General features: G+C 39.0%; 1 protein-coding gene across 6 annotated transcripts; it reads right to left on the minus strand.

Annotated features, from left to right (window-relative positions):
* LOC117305146 lies at positions 1-14,020 on the minus strand. Of its 6 annotated transcripts, XM_033789930.1 has the most exons (5): positions 13,862-14,020; positions 10,434-10,549; positions 9,909-10,100; positions 8,760-8,881; positions 1-890 (listed from the first exon to the last, which is right to left on the minus strand). In XM_033789930.1, exons 1-5 carry the CDS (start codon positions 13,873-13,875, stop codon positions 150-152), a joined length of 1,185 nt encoding a protein of 394 aa, XP_033645821.1. In that variant the 5' UTR covers positions 13,876-14,020; the 3' UTR covers positions 1-149. The 6 variants fall into 6 exon arrangements, with proteins under 6 accessions (XP_033645821.1, XP_033645825.1, XP_033645823.1 ...); XM_033789929.1 differs by lacking the exon at positions 1-890 and having other exon boundaries at positions 7,868-8,881; positions 13,862-14,013; XM_033789934.1 differs by lacking the exons at positions 8,760-8,881; positions 9,909-10,100; positions 10,434-10,549; positions 13,862-14,020 and adding exons at positions 2,513-2,695; positions 5,203-5,302 and having other exon boundaries at positions 1-1,012.
* Positions 14,021-16,249: the final 2,229 nt, after the last annotated feature.

The raw sequence follows: 16,249 nt of genomic DNA on the forward strand, positions 1-16,249 counted from the left end.
ATAATAACAATAATAATAATAATAATCAGACTTGTAATGCGCACGTATCCACCCTGCTGGGTGTTCAAGGTGCAGGTCTGCCCTAGAGCAGATCACTTCACTAGTATTAATTCTTCATTCTGCAGACTCATTTATCTCCCCCACTTCTTCTATTTCTGCTTTTCATAAACTTGTACTTCTTTGGAATCAAAGAAGGCCAGTTCATCATCATCCCTGATGAAAACTATGCCTAGGATTCCTGGCCATTCATCGATGATACGGCGTTGGAGGAGTCCATCCAACGCTGAAAACTGAAGTATGGCGCTTGCTTCAGCTTTATCAGGCCCCGCACTTTTGGTTAAAACATACACGGACGTTTTGCTCGAGTACAAACCAGCCGTCACAATATTCATATCTGTGGGACATTTTATGTCATAGTCACCCCGTGTGCCGTTGGTGTACCTCTTAATGGTGCCCCCTTCGATGTCATACCCTTCGCCCCTCTTAATCCTAGACCCGGATAAAACATATAAAATGCCACCCTCGCAAGCACTGATACACTTCGGTGAGTCTTTAACTGCAAACGCTGACTTAAACGACCCATCCACGCTATAAGAATAAATCACATTCTTAACTATGTCGGCAACATAAGTGGTTCCCATATCATCCACATCCATATCGCTTATCTCTCCGCTTTGACTGCTGCAACCTTGGATCTCAACCTCATTCCCACTGCTGTTGTCACGCCATGAAATCTTGCCGCTCTTTCTTGCCACGAGTACTTCCCCAGCTTGTCTTTTCGATGCTGCCATGGCAACATATTTACTCAATACTTCTTGCCACTTTTCCGTTGCGGATTTCTCGGTATATTCTTTTGACATGACTCGAATTCCTTCACCGTCTAGCATCACCAAATCACCGTTACCTGCAACCGTCATCAATCTTAAGCAGAAGAAGTTGTCCTTCACATGCGATGTCTTCTTCTTTCCTCCTTTCTGAATCACATACTTTCGTTTGTAATCTTTACAGCTCCCTGTTGGAAGGAATCAAACAACCGACCTGTCATGAGTGAGCAAACTCAAAAAACTAAAAAGTCATAATTGACCTGGATTTACTATCCCAGCCCCTGTAGACCTGACTCATTTAAGGGTCAGGTTGACCCAGAATTTAGTCAAAACATGAGTTTATGACCCTCTGTTGAAGGGAATCAAACAAGCGACCTGTCATGAGCGAGCGAACTCTAACATCTCCGAAGTCAGAAATTGACCCAGAATAAGAATCGCAGGCCCTGGGGACCTGACTCATTTAAGGGTCAGGTTGACCCCGAAATTAATCAAAACGTTGGTTTATGACTCTCTGTTGGAGGGAATCAAACAACAAACTTTCATGAGCAGGCGAACTCTACAAACTCCAAAGTCATAATTGACCCGGATTAAAGATCCCAGGCCATAAAGTCATGCCTGGCCCTGCGGACCTAGAAACTAGTCAAAAGGTGTAAAAACTCCACAGTCAGATTTGAACTGGATTCAAATTCATAAATTTTCTAAAAAGGTTTGCTTCCCGTGATGGCCTGCAGGAAGCCTGCCCTCTAGCTTCCAACTCACAACCTTTCGGCCTAAAATACACAAACCCTCCCAAAAAGATCTCTGTGTATAACCCAGGTCATTGATGTACGTAGCCTAGCTGCCACTTGATAAATGATGGCTGTACAAACCTATGTGAATGATCAAATGTCCTCGATCAAAATAGCAAAAGTAGACACTCACTGTACAAGCCTATGTGAATGTCAAATGTCCAATATTGAAATAGCAAAGTAGACATTCACTGTACAACCTATGTGAATGTCCAATGTCCAATACTCGATGTGCAAGGTAGACATTCACTGTACAAACCTATGTGAATGTCCAATATCGATGTGCAAGGTATACATTCACTGTACAAACCTATTAGAATGTCCAATGTCCAATAATCGATGTGCAAGGTAGACATTCACTGTACAAACCTATGTGAACGTCCAATATCCAATATCGATGTACAGGGTAGACATTCACTGTACAAACCTATGTGAATGTCCAATATGCAATATCGATGTACAGGGTATACATTCACTGTACAAATCTATGTGAATGTCCAATGTCCAATAATCGATGTGCAAGGTAGACATTCACTGTACAAACCTATTAGAATGTCAAATGTCCAATATCGATGTGCAAGGTAGACATTCACTGTACAAACCTATGTGAATGTCCAATGTCCAATAATCGATGTGCAAGGTAGACTTCACTGTACAAACCTATGTGAATGTCCAATATGCAATAGCGATGTGCAAGGTATACATTCACTGTACAAACCTATGTGAATGTCCAATGTCCAATATCGATGTGCAAGGTAGACATTCACTGTACAAACCTATTATAATGTCAAATGTCCAATATCGATGTACAAGGTAGACATTCACTGTACAAACCTATGTGGATGTCCAATGTCCAATAAAATGTAAATAAAATAAATACAATCTTTTAAAGTAAATTACCGCTGTTGATTGGACCTTGGCCATTGATGGGAGTCGATATAGTCCGCCGGAAACATATCCAATACCCACATGATAGAGATGCTATGAGCAGTATCCACACTAGACACACAGGAAATACAACAGCCCAAATCATCATTTCTATAATTTTCCAAACCAACTTCGAAGGGTATGCCTGTTTAGTTTCTGCCACAAAAAAGAAAATAAAGAAAAGGTTTACTGTAAAAACTTCTTCAGCAACTTAACCAGGAGGCTGAAAATTTTTTTTTTCAGCTATGCTTTGTTGCACTTCATGCTATCTTTCAGCTTTGAAATGCAGTAATTTTCAGGTCGAGGCAGTGGACAATTTTGGTGATAATTTACTCAAAATAATTATCAGCATAAAACCTCACTTGGTAACGAGTAATGGGGAGAGGCTGATAGTATAAAACATTGTGAAAATTGGCTCCCTCTGAAGTAATGTAGTTTTCGAGAAAGAAGTAATTTTCCCAGGTTTGATTTCGAGATCTCAGATTTAAAATTTGAGGTCTCGAAATCAAGCATCTGAAAGCACACAACTTCGGGTGACAAGGGTATTTTTTCTTTCATTATTATCTCCCAACTTCGACAACTAATTGAGCTCAAATATTCACAGGTTTGTTATTTTATGCATATGTTGAGATACACCAACTGTGAAGGCTAGTCTTTGACAATTACCAATAGGGTCCAGTGTCTTTAAGCCGTGTTCGCACTGGATTAATATTTTTAACCATGACGCTGAAAAGATATTTTTCAGCTTTGTTTTGATGCACTCCATGCTATCTTTCAGTTTTGAAATACAGTAATAAGTTTTCAGGTTGAACTATTTACTTAAGTTTATAATGAATCTACACTCAACTGTAGATTGTTACAAAATCTACACAGAGTGATGTCACAGAAATACTTTAAAAGAGAATAAGTCCGGGGTAATAAACTAATTTTCCCGTACCATGCAGGACACATGGAAATTGGAACAATATTGTGTACAGTATCTTTGAGTTCTATCCAACTGTATTGGGCCCCTTCCCAGCCATATCAATCAAACAAGGAAGCAAAGAAGCAAGACAAAATTAGTAAAGCACAACTTAATATAAAAATAACAAACCTGTGAAAATTTAGGCTCAATTGGTCATCGGAGTCGGGAGAAAATAACGGGAAAACCCACTCTTGTTATCGCACGTTTCGTCGTGTCATGACGTGTGTTTAAAATAAATCCGTAATTCTCGATATCTAAATGGCCGCCCGACCGTCACATTTTTCAAGAAAACCGGCCCATTCGGCCGGGCTTTTTTCAAGATGATTTTGCGGGTTTTTTTTCGGTGTGCTAAAGTCTAACAAAAACCACAGTTTTTTAAAAACAAAATGTTGTTCGTGGATCTACAAATGTATAATTGTTTTGCGTAAAAAAAAAGAGACCTCTTAAAGATACTGGACACTATTGGTAATTGTCAAAGACCAGTCTTCTCACTTGGTGTATCCCATCATAACTATAAAATTGTTTTGCGTAAAAAAAAGAGACCTCTTAAAGACAATGGACACTATTGGTAATTGTCAAAGACCAGTCTTCTCACTTGGTGTATCCCATCATAACTATAAAATAACAAACCTGTGAAAATTTGAGCTCAATTGGTCGTCGAAGTTGCGAGATAATAATTAAAGAAAAAACACCCTTGACACACGAAGTTTTGTGCGTTTAGATGTGTGATTTTGAGACCTTAAATTCTAAATCTGAGGTCTCGAAATCAAGTTCGTGGAAAATTACTTCTTTCTAGAAAACTAAGTTACTTCAGAGGGAGCCATTTCTCACAATGTTTTATATTACCAACCTCTCCCCATTACTCGTTACCAAGTAAGGTTTTGTGAAAAAAAAATATTTTGAGTAATTACCAATAGTGTCTAGTGCCTTTAAAAGGAGGCCGGCGGGGACGCTAAACATGATTTTTATTGTTTGTGTTCGCCTTACCATTAATGCATGCGTGCTTTAATCTGCCACGTAGGCCTGCACACTGTGTCTGCACTAAATGGCATTTCACCAAGCCTAAAATTGTGAGAAAAAAAATGAGGGAATAGGGAGTACAGCGCCCCAGTTACTGGGTCTACATCAAACTATAGGTTTTCTCGGGTCAATTTCGGAAAAAGAGCAGCCAATTTAACCACCAAGCTATTCTATTTCGTGCAAAATCGAATGCTACTCAAAAGGGTCATTCGATTTCGTTTTGGGATTAGTCAAATGTAATGTTGCGTCATTCGAATTAACAAAATAATCATTCAATTTAACAATTCATCAAAGCAGCATTCAAATTCGCAGACGCTTCTTGAGACGTGTGTGTCACGAAAAAGAATGACGCTACGCTAAATTGAACAGAGTGCTTAAGGAATTCGACTCGACTCAAAACGAAATTGAATGGCCGAATTCTGAATTTGAAACGCAGTAACAACTGGAAAAGCAAAACAGCTGTAATTCGAACGCATGAAAATTAAATTGACTGCTCATTTGCCGAATTTTACCGAGAAAACCTATATTACTAATTATGGTTATGAAATCTACGCCCAGCTTCTAAAAACTTAAGTATTAGTTCATAACAATATTTTTATTTACCGTGTGGTGTGAGCCAGTTTGGCCATCGTAATACACCGTCGATCAATTGTCGGGTCCTATTATAAACGAACATTACCTTCCAGAGTTGGTGGGCTTTATGCCGTCGTCTGTTAGAGATTCAAACGTCTTTTTCTGATGTGCAACAAAATAACATTGTACCTGCTTTTCTGTCGACAATTGGTACATACATGTACAGTGTACTTACTACATGTAATAGTACTCTGTACATGGGCGTGGCAAGTGCAATGTTCACATTTCCCCCGACACGTAGGATTATTATTTATGTGCGCAGCACCGAACTTTGACATTTAACACTCATAATAATATTTCAACAATGTTACAATCACCATTTTTACAAAAGAGCACCCGACGTTTTGCACACAGAACACAAAAATGGAAGAAAGCATACTGATTGCTTTTATCAACTTTTGATATGAAGACTAAAAAGGGGGCACATCTCAAAGGCACATTGAACACCTTTGGTAATTGTCAAAGACCAGTCTTCTCACTTGGTTTATCCGTGGAGGAAGGAAGAGAAGGAGCTCGAACGAAGGGACTTCAAAAGTCGAACCTGTGGTGGTACCGCGGTCGTTTAAACGACACCTCGTGATCACCCACATACCTTACACAAACAATGGGCGACCTGCTGCGTGCGAGTTTGCGCGTGCGCACTTGGTTCTTCACCAAACTGTGGCGTCGTATGTCGTGTGGATATAATAAAGGAAAAACTACTTTTTGAGACGCGATAACATTTTTGGACGGTACCGGACACTTAAACGTTGAACACAATTGAACCAACCAAACTCATTTAGAGATTATCGCTACATGGTTTTATTTTTTACCGCAAACCTCATATCTACATTGAATATTATAAGAAAGTATGCATGTCACGTAAAAATAAGTCTGACTAAAAATACACCATAGTCCCCTTTTCCGCAAAGAAAATACAAAGTCATAGTGAGTGTGGTTTTCATTATTCAAAGAACTTTTTTACTGCAAATAAAGCTCAAAAGAATCACACCAGAGTTATTTTTTTCGAATTCTAATTCTGTTCATTGACCTCGTTATGCTATACTTTACATTTCTCCTTATATTTCAAAATATTCATGTGTACATTTAAAACTTGCTTAAAATAATAAAGACGAAATGTTTACTTTCAAAATCCTTTGTTTTCTTCCTAGATTTCACAGGAGTTTTTTCTCAAAACCAAATGAAAAACATGAAGTAAGAACCATTGGAAGGACCTTAATTATAATTCAGAGTGCTTCGGCCAAACTTGCAAAATGTTACAACGAATCAAACGAGAACAATGATACAATCAATCTAATATGTACATGACAGTTAATTTCATCTCTGTGTTATAGACTCTCGGCAAAATCCTAAATATTTGACTCACAATGGCCGACCGTGTTAGTCGACTATAGGTAAAAGGAAAACCGTGCATTTTGAGGCATGTTTGTGTGGATCATTGTATCTACCCAAATGCATTTTATAACAAACGGTTACAGAACGCTTTTTAAAGACCAACTCGACCGATCCAAGGCAACGTGTTCCTTTAACATCATTCCTATTCTTAGAAATATATATTTTTTTTACAAGAAAAAAATGCTCTATATTGTAACAAATCTGAAATTGGTTCATAGGGTCAATGTTTGACCTCCTAGGGTCAATGTTTGACCTTATTATTGTTTTTAATGCATTATAGTAAAAGCTGAGAAGTTTCAGGTCTTGTGAACTATCAGGCCAGATAGGCAGCAAAGGCAATTGCCTCAATGCCCCCTGGTCATCGCCTTAGTGCCTTGAAATGCTCAAGCAGCAACTTACAATTTCCTCGTAGGGTGCCCTTTACCAAGGAGAAAATGCCTTGTATTGGTGCCCTTGCCCTTTCAAAAACGAAGTATTCATACCTGCATTATTATTTTTTTTAGATTGTGAAACACTGGTTATTGTAAAGCTTTACTCGAGTGTGCAAATATTATTAATAATTGCTAGTTATTAATAATAATAACAATTTAAATTTGTAAAGCTATCTATCTAAGACTAAACTTATTCTGAGGCGCCTAAAAACTAAACAAAAAACAATTAAAATTCCAATATATTTTCTATTTAAAACTAGTAAATTTCTCTGATCTCTATATTTATCTATTTGTTTGTCATTGTGTGTCGAGCTAAATTGTGAGAGTTGATGTCACTGGCAACCTCGGAACACAAGGTGGCAGCAGACTTTCTGGGTAATTTCTCATTGATTATGTAACTCGAGGCTTGCATGATTTTATGAGAGCGAAAGGAAACATTGCAAACTCACACAAGGGGATATAACCACTAAGCTGGCAACAGGCAATCTCTATCATACAAACATCGATTTTTAACATCTGTGATTATAAACTGGCCAAATTTTGTTTTTGTGATTCAGCAACAAGATGACAATACTTACTCTAGCTATTGTGAAATCAGCAGTTAGCTAGCTAGGATTCGAACCCACAACCTTGTAGTTACAGGAAATTTATCTTGGACATTTGAAATATCAGTGCATTTTATCAAATTTTGTGAATGCCCCCTCACACGCCCGGTACTTCACACAGAGGCAACGAAGGCTATTGCCTCCATGCCCACTGGTCATTGCCTTGGTGCCCTTGAAATGCTCCAGTAGGAGTTTACAATTTGCTCTATAGGGTGCCCTTTACCAAGGAGAAAATGCCTTGGTGCCCTTGCCCTTCCAAAAACCAAGCAAACAGGTCTAATAATAACAATAAAAATAATAATAATCAGACTTGTAATGCGCACGTACCCACCCTGCTGGGTGTTCACGGTGCAGGTCTGCCCTCGAACAGATCACTTCACTAGTATTAATTCTTCATTCTGCAGACTCATTTATCTCCACCACTTCTCCGATTTCTGCTTTTCATAAACTTTTACTTCTTTGGAATCAAAGAAGGCCAGTTCATCATCATCCCTGATGAAAACTATGCCCAGAATTCCTGGCCATTCATCGATGATACGGCGTTGGAGGTGACCATCCAACGCTGAAAACTGAAGTATGGCGCTTGCTTCAGCTTTATCAGACCCCGCACTTTTGGTTAAAACATACACGGACGTTTTGCTGGAGTACAAACCAGTCGTCACAATATTATCATCTGTTGGACATTTTATGTCATAGTCACCCCGTGTGCCGTTTGTGTACCTCTTAATGGTGCCCCCTTCGATGTCATACCCCTCGCCCCTCTTAATCCTAGTCCCGGATAAAACATATAAAATGCCACCCTCGCAAGCACTGATACACTTCGGTGAGTCTTTAACTGCAAACGCTGACTTAAACGACCCATCCACGCTATAAGAATAAATCACATTCTTAACTATGTCGGCAACGTATATGGTTCCCATATCGTCCACATCCATATCGCTTATCTCTCCAGGGCTTTGACTGCTGTAACCTTGGATCTCAACCTCATTCCCACTGCTGTTGTCACGCCATGAAATCTTGCCGTTCTTTCTTGCCACGAGTACTTCCCCAGCTTGTCTTTTCGAGGCTGCTATGGCAACATATTTACTCAATACTTCTTGCCACTTTTGAAATAAGGATTTCTCGGTATATTCTTTTGACATGACTCGAATTCCTTCACCGTCTAGCATCACCAAATCACCGTTACCTGCAACCGTCATCAATCTTAAGCAGGAGAAGTTGTCTGCCGACCGCGATTTCTTCTTCTTTCCTCCTTTTTGAATCACGTTCTTTTGTTTGTAATATTTACAGCTCCCTGTTGGAGGGAATCAAACAAGCGACCTGTCATGAGTGAGCAAACTCTAAAAACTAAAAAGTCATAATTGTCCTGGATTAAGGATCCCAGGCCCTGTAGACCTGACTCATATAAGTCATGTTGACCCAGAATTTAGTCAAAACATGAGTTTATGACCCTCTGTTGAAGGGAATCAAACAAGCGACCTGTCAAAAGCGAGCCAACTCTAAAATCTCCCAAGTCAGAAATTGACCCAGATTAAGGATCCCAGGCCCTGGGGACCTGACTCATTTAAGGGTAAGGTTGACCCAGATTTAGTCAAAACTTGGGTTTATGACTCTCTGTTGAAGGGAATCAAACTAGCGACCTGTCTTGAGCTAGAAAAACTCTCAAGTCAGAGTTGATCTGGAGTAAAATTCAACTATTTTCTAAAAAGTTGTCTTCCTATGGTGGCTCACATGGATATCTATGGGTGTGTTCAATTAGCTTCCCTGGGTCGACCCCGCGGTGCTCACCCGGTGAGCCCCTGACAAGAGCTAATCGAACGATCACACGCGCCCTCTCGTGGTAACGTCATGCACCTCGGGTCACCCCCAAGTGACCCACTCCACAAGCTGGGCACTGGGGGCTGACCCGGGTGAGCCCCTGGAATGACGCCAAAGCTATTTGAACGTACCGGGGTCGACCCAGGGAAGCTAAACGAACGCACCCTATGAAGCCCGCCCTCTCGCTTCTGACTCCCAGCCTTTTGGCCTAAAAAACACACCCCCTCCCCCCCAAAAAAAAAAAAAAAAAAAAAAAAAACAGGCCATTGAGGTATGCAGCTGCCCCCTCAATAAAAGATAATGTCATGTTTTTTGTCTCAAGCCTAAAGAAATATCATTAAAGGGGAAACATTTAAAGTGTGATAGACAGAAAAGGGACGGATTAAAATAATATCAAAGGGAATTTTGATCAAATGTGACACTCTAAATAAAATATGAGTAAATAAAATAAATAAAATCTGGATAAAATTGCTCTAACAACTTTTTGTTATAGTTATTATTACCGATGTTGATTGGTTGACCTTGGTTGATGGGAGTCGTCTCTTCATTGCTGGTATCAGGGAAAGACTGATTCCTGTCCTTCAGCTTGAGACGCGCGATAGCCAGACATAAAATTATTATGATCACCCCTAAACACGAAAGAACTACAATCAGAACCAAATTCGCAGATTCTTCCTCCGGTTTAGTTTCCTCATCTAAAAATAAAAACAATTAAAAAATAATTATCGTAAAAAACTAAGACAAATAAAACAGGTATTTACTCTCTGGTAATTTCTAATCTCAAAGGTCCAATGAAGATGTCCTCCATAATAACTCTTAACCGTGATCTTAATTTTATGGATGTTACAAAAGCCTGAATCCATCAATATTTTGATACATGCCCATTTGAGTCTTTGTGCACATACTCACAGACTGTGGGTGTGCCCAGCATAAATCCCTATTTCTGACTTTGTCCCTTTTTCTGACTTTGCTATATTGGCATGTATGCAACCGCCTTTAAATTCTCCGGGTCTACTTTATATACCAACCTGCTTTGGTCGTGGGCACGCCCGGCTTGGGCGTGGTCACGAATCTGGAAGATGTTCCCTGCTGTGTGCTAATTACGAAGAAGATTAATATTAGTACCCTTGTTGAAAAGACCAGCCTATGTGGAAGAAACAAAATTAGAAGACGGTCAGAGGCTCATTGATCGAAACGTCAAGCATAAACCGGTGTGGCGGTTTCAGTCTTCCTCCGTGTTCAGTTTTCCGGGACTCAGTACGGCACTGTTAAACAATAATTGACTACTTTCGCTTGCTGTGCGCATGCGTCGCATGACGTAATGTTACCGTATTTGGTCATTCGGAAAACTGAACACGGCGGAAAGTTGAAACCACCACACCGGCTCTTCTCAGAGCCACCACTATCACAAAAGAAATGTTTACTTTTAAAACAAAATCAGCACAACTCATTTTTAATCACCTTTTGTTACACTGTGCTCGGTAGAATACTGATAGATGACCCCCAAAAAATCACTAGTTAGTTACTGAAGGTGATACGTTTGTTGGTAGCCACTCTTAAAATGGATGGCAATAAAAACTTTTGAGAAAATCATTTTGAGAAACATTTCACTTCGAAGTAATGTGGTTGTTTAAAACGATATCAGTTTAATGCCCACCCCCCCCCAATTTTAAAGGCCGTGGACACTATGGGTAATTGTCAAAGACCAGTCTTCTCACTTGGTGTATCTCAACATATGCATAAAATAACAAACCTGTGAAAATTTGAGCTCAATTGGTCGTCGGAGTTACGAGATAATAATGAAAGAAAAAACACCCTTGTCACACGAAGTATACTGTGCGTTTCGACGGTTGATTTCGAGACCTCAAATTCTAAACTTGAGGTCTCGAAATCAAATTCGTGGAAAATTACTTCTTTCTCGAAAACTATGTCACTTCAGAGAGAGCCGTTTCTCACAATGCATTATACCATCAACCTCTCCCCATTACTCGTCACCAAGAAAGGTTTTATGCTAATAATTATTTTGAGTAATTACCAATAGTGTCCACTGCCTTTAAGTCATCATCCTTACGGGAAAATATTGACTCATATATAAAATGTTTTTTTTTTCCTGGCAACATCCCACAGTGATTACATAGAATAAAATGCATGATTTGGAAGACAGTGAATTACAAGATGAAAAAACCCATACACGAGGAAACTGAAACAGATATCGTGTATCTTTGAATTCTACCCAACCGTCTTGGACCCCTTCCCATGCCATATCACGCCAACAAGGAAGCAAAGAAACACAACCGTCTTGGACCCCTTCCCATGCCATATCACGCCAACAAGGAAGCAAAGAAACACAACCGTCTTGGACCCCTTCCCATGCCATATACAAGGAAGCAAAGAAACAAGATAGCCAACTCGAAATTATTAAAGAGAGGAACCAAAATAAGCAAACTAAAATAAGGTTATCTATTTTCACGTGATTTTTGAACTACCTATCTATCTTCCAATGAGTATACATCCCCGAGAGGAGTATAGGAGTGTCGTACTTGGGTGCAAATTGCTTTGTCACAGGAACAAATATCAACAATTATTTTGACCCTCTCTATCCGTTGCCGAGACAGAGAGTGAACTGCAACAATGCTTACCGAAGCGTTATCGACCTACACGCCGGTTGTGATTGGTCCTTCAAATTGATAGAACCTTTAAAAAACACGCATCGTGATTGGTCCAGACCGTGCGTCTCCAAAACAAGGAGACAATGAGGCCTAGCGGACCGGATCACTATTTGCCGTGGATAAATGAGTTTTTCTTCGAAACTTTCATGTCCTGCAAACTGAACTCGAACTCGAAGTAAACAGATGTCTCTTTGGTTATCATTATTTCGTTTCGCCGCTCGATCTTGTCAATTTGTTTTTTCCTATGCACAAAGTGTTGTTGTTTGCTGTGACATGAAGAATCGGTAAAAAAAAACAAAAGTTTAATGTTATCAAGACTTTGAAAAATAGTTCGAAATACGAGCACTTTTTTTTGACAATTTGGCCCCGAAAAACATCCTTAAACTTGTTTTCTAAATGGCCGCCCCCGTCCACCGTCACATTTTTCAAGAAAACCGGCCCATTCGGCCGGGTTTTTTTTCAAGATGATTTGGCGTGGTTTTTTTTCTCGGTGTGCTTAAAGTCTAACAAAAACCACAGTTTTTCAAAACAAAATTTTGTTCAGGGATCGATACAAATGCGACCACATTTTGACGGCGAGCGCGCACTGTACTGTATGCTACGTTGTTTGTTAGTAAGTTGGAGTGATATGCATAGGGAGATCTCACACGAGAATGGGACTTGAATCAAGTCTAGCGGGGACGCTAAACATGTTTTATTTGTTTGTGTTCGCCTAACCATTATAGTGTATGCGTGCTTTTAGTTATGTTCAACTCCATAATAAATCCATAATCTGTCACGTAGGCCTGCACACTGTGTCTGCACTAAATAGCATTTCGCCAAGCCTAAAATTGTATTAAAAAAATGAGGGAATGTACAATCAAATTATTTATCTAAACAAAAATAATTACAGAGGCTTGGATTTAAATATTCATCAAAATGTACTCTTTCCATTTATTTATTAACCTTTTATTTATTTTTATTAAATGCAATTGTTGACGCAAACCATTATTTTCTGTGGTCTGTGCGTGGCAAACGTATAGTCTTTTTAAGTTGAAAACAGAAATGGAAATATGCAGGTAGGGTTGTTGTTTCTCCATGCATCGTACACAAGAGAAGAAAGAAAAAGAAAAAAAAAAGGAAAAAAAAACGGTAATATAATATGTATCAACGGTTTCCCAGCTCTACCATCATCAAACGACGAAGAAATGTTAAAATATGGAAAGGTTTGCGGTAACACCATGTAATGACTATCTCTAAATGATTTAGGGTGGTTCTAAAAAGAACCGTTGGTTTGAAACCAACGGTTTTTTTCAGAACCACCCCAATTTAAAGAGATAATCATGACATGGTGTTACCGTAAACCTTTTCATATCGTATTTCTACCATGCATGCAAAGTTTCAAATCCTCAGAAATGTAAGTTTGAGGCTTTTTAATGTTGACGTAAATCCAATTGGTTGCTAATTTTATGCCGGAAAAATTACCCCCAAAGGTTGAAATCTGAATTATTTTCTCACTTCCTCAGTTTTGTATGCAACAAAAAACAACACCAACTCTAGACTATTCTGCAATCCGCTAAAATAATAGGCTAGCCAAAAACAAGCCATATGGACACGATGATTAAAGATAGTGCTCACAACTCGTGACTCTTGCAAAATGCGCATAGTAACGGCAGAAAATGAACGAAAAAGGAAGTACAGCGCCCCAGTTACTGGGTCTACATCAAACTATTACTACTTATGGTTATGAAATCTACGCCCAGCTTCTAAAAATTAAAGTATTAGTTCATAACAATATTGTTATTTACCGTATTTTGTCCATCGTAATACACCGTAGATCCAGTGTCTGGTCCTTCGTACGAACATTAGTTTTATACCTTCCAAAATGGTGGGCTTATTATGCCGTCGTCTGTCAGAGTTTCAATTAATGTCTTTTGCTGATGTACAGCATCATAGCATTATACTCGCTTTTCTGTCGACAAGTGGTATGTACAACATGGGCGAGTCACGTGCGCAATGTTCATGTACTGTAGAACCCGGAACTCACCGACACGCAGATTAAATATGTGCGCAGCACCGAACTTTGACACACTCATAATATTATTTCAACAGATGTGACCAGGGTGGCATTTTACCATTACCATACAACAGAGCACGACGTTTTGCACACAGACCACTATACAAATGGAAGCATAAAGTTATGCGTGTTTTTTAAAATATCGATTGCACTTTCAAATTCTATCAACTTTGGTATGAAGTCTGAAAAGGGGGCACATCTCAAAGACACTGGACACCTTTGGTAATATTGTCAAAGACAAGTCTTCTCACTTGGTTTATCCTTACACAATTTGAACTCGATTGGCTGTCGAAGTTGCGAGAGAATAACGGAAGAAAAAACACCCTTGTCGCACCAGTTGTGTGCTTCATGCTTGGAGACCTAAGTCTCGAATTCAACTCAAATTTTGAGAAATTACTTCTTTCTCAAAAACTACTTTACTTCAGAGGGAGTCGTCTTTTCTCACAAATCAACAGCTCTCCGTTGCTCGTTACCAAGTACCTTTTCTATGCTAACAATTATTTTGAGTAATTAGCAATAGTATCTTTAAAATGTACAGCTTATGGACGACTTTTTTAGTTTTATGTGCAAAATTTGACACAACATGTAAAGTTTCACCACATGAGTATCTCGTCTGCCAAACGCCCCTTCGTAATACAGGTCTATCTTTTAGTAAACAAACATTACAAAGTCTATACCATGGCACGAAGCTCATCGAGATACCATGGGACTGACGAGTGGGAGAAACATTTTCACATTGTGTTACCACAATTCTCTCCTGACATTATTAAAGTGCAAACAGTGAATTGTACTTGATTAATGTTAAGTAGGATCTGAAACTTTGCGTGGTGGAAATACGATATAGAAAGGTTTGTGGTAATGATAATCTCTAAATGCGTTGGGGTGGTTCTGAAAAGGATGAAAAACACGGTTCTTTTCGGAACCACCCAAACTCATTTATTACATGGTGTTATTTTTTACCGCAAACAATATTTCTACATTGAATAATATTATAAGGAAGTATAATGTCACGTAAAAATGAGTCTGACTAAAATTCACCATGGTACCTTCCGCAAAGAAAATACAAAGTCATAGTGAGTGTGGGTTTCATTATTCAAAGAACTTTTTTACTGCAAATAAAGCTCAAAAGAATCCTGGCATTGAGTGATCGGTTGTGGTGGTATTATTAGAATAAATACAACATAGTCACGCTGTAGTATTGTGCCAAGTCGGCTCCGGGGCCAAAGGGGGAATTCCAGCAGAGTGTTGAATAACAATGAATGGTTGACGGTTCTTGGTTCTGTAACACGGAAACTAAAGCATTGCAATTTATACAGCGAGTCGATGTGAGGTATCAGGCATTTTGTGTAATGCTTTGATAATTTACTGTGTTCCCCAAATTTGAATCTTAGAAGCGTTATCTGCGTAATGTTTCTCAGATTGTGTGTTCCAATTAGGGATTATCTTCCTGAGTGGACACGTTTGGTAATTGTCAAAGACAGGGGCCAATTTCATAGAGCTGCTTAAGCAGAAAATTTGCTTAAGCACGAAAATAGCTCGCTTATTTTACACATGTTACTGGACAAAATGTCATGACATATACATTGCTGGTGACTGGTATTTAGCTGTTGTTTATTTAGCATGACAATTGAGTCTTGGCCGGTAATCTGATTTTACTAAGCATGATTTCTTTTTTGCTTAAGCATAATTTTGTGCTTAAGTAGCTCTATGAAAATGGGCCCAGTAATCCCACTTGGTGTATCCCTTCATTATGCAAACACTAAGAAATCTGTGAAACTAAGGGCTAAATTTGTCAACAAAGTTGCAAGAGAACAATTCCGAAAGAAAAAACACCCTTTTTGCACAACATAATGTGTGTGCTTTCCAGATGTCTATATAAAAGATAAAGGGCTTCAGGCCTGAAGTATATGAGTGAGAAATTACCTGTTTCTCAAAAACTACGTTACTTCAGAGGGAGTTGTTTCTCACAATACAATTTGTGATACTAAGCAGCTCTCCGTTGCTCATCAAGTAAGATTTTTATGCAATCATAATATGTGTAATTACCAAACGTGTCCTGTGGCTTTAAAGTTCGGTGATAATAATTGTCCTCACATGACTCGAGAGTCCTGCGCGCAAA

Source organism: Asterias rubens, chromosome 22 (assembly GCF_902459465.1).
Source record: "Asterias rubens chromosome 22, eAstRub1.3, whole genome shotgun sequence".
Lineage (NCBI taxonomy): Eukaryota > Metazoa > Echinodermata > Asteroidea > Forcipulatida > Asteriidae > Asterias > Asterias rubens.

Coding starts and splice junctions, on each gene's coding strand:
- LOC117305146 (XM_033789929.1), bottom strand. Junction 10,101..10,433: donor CGTGCCCACGACCAAAGCAG/GTTGGTATATAA, acceptor TTTTATTTTTAG/ATGAGGAAACTAAACCGGAG. Junction 8,882..9,908: donor AGGTCAACCAATCAACATCG/GTAATAATAACT, acceptor TCCCTCCAACAG/GGAGCTGTAAATATTACAAA.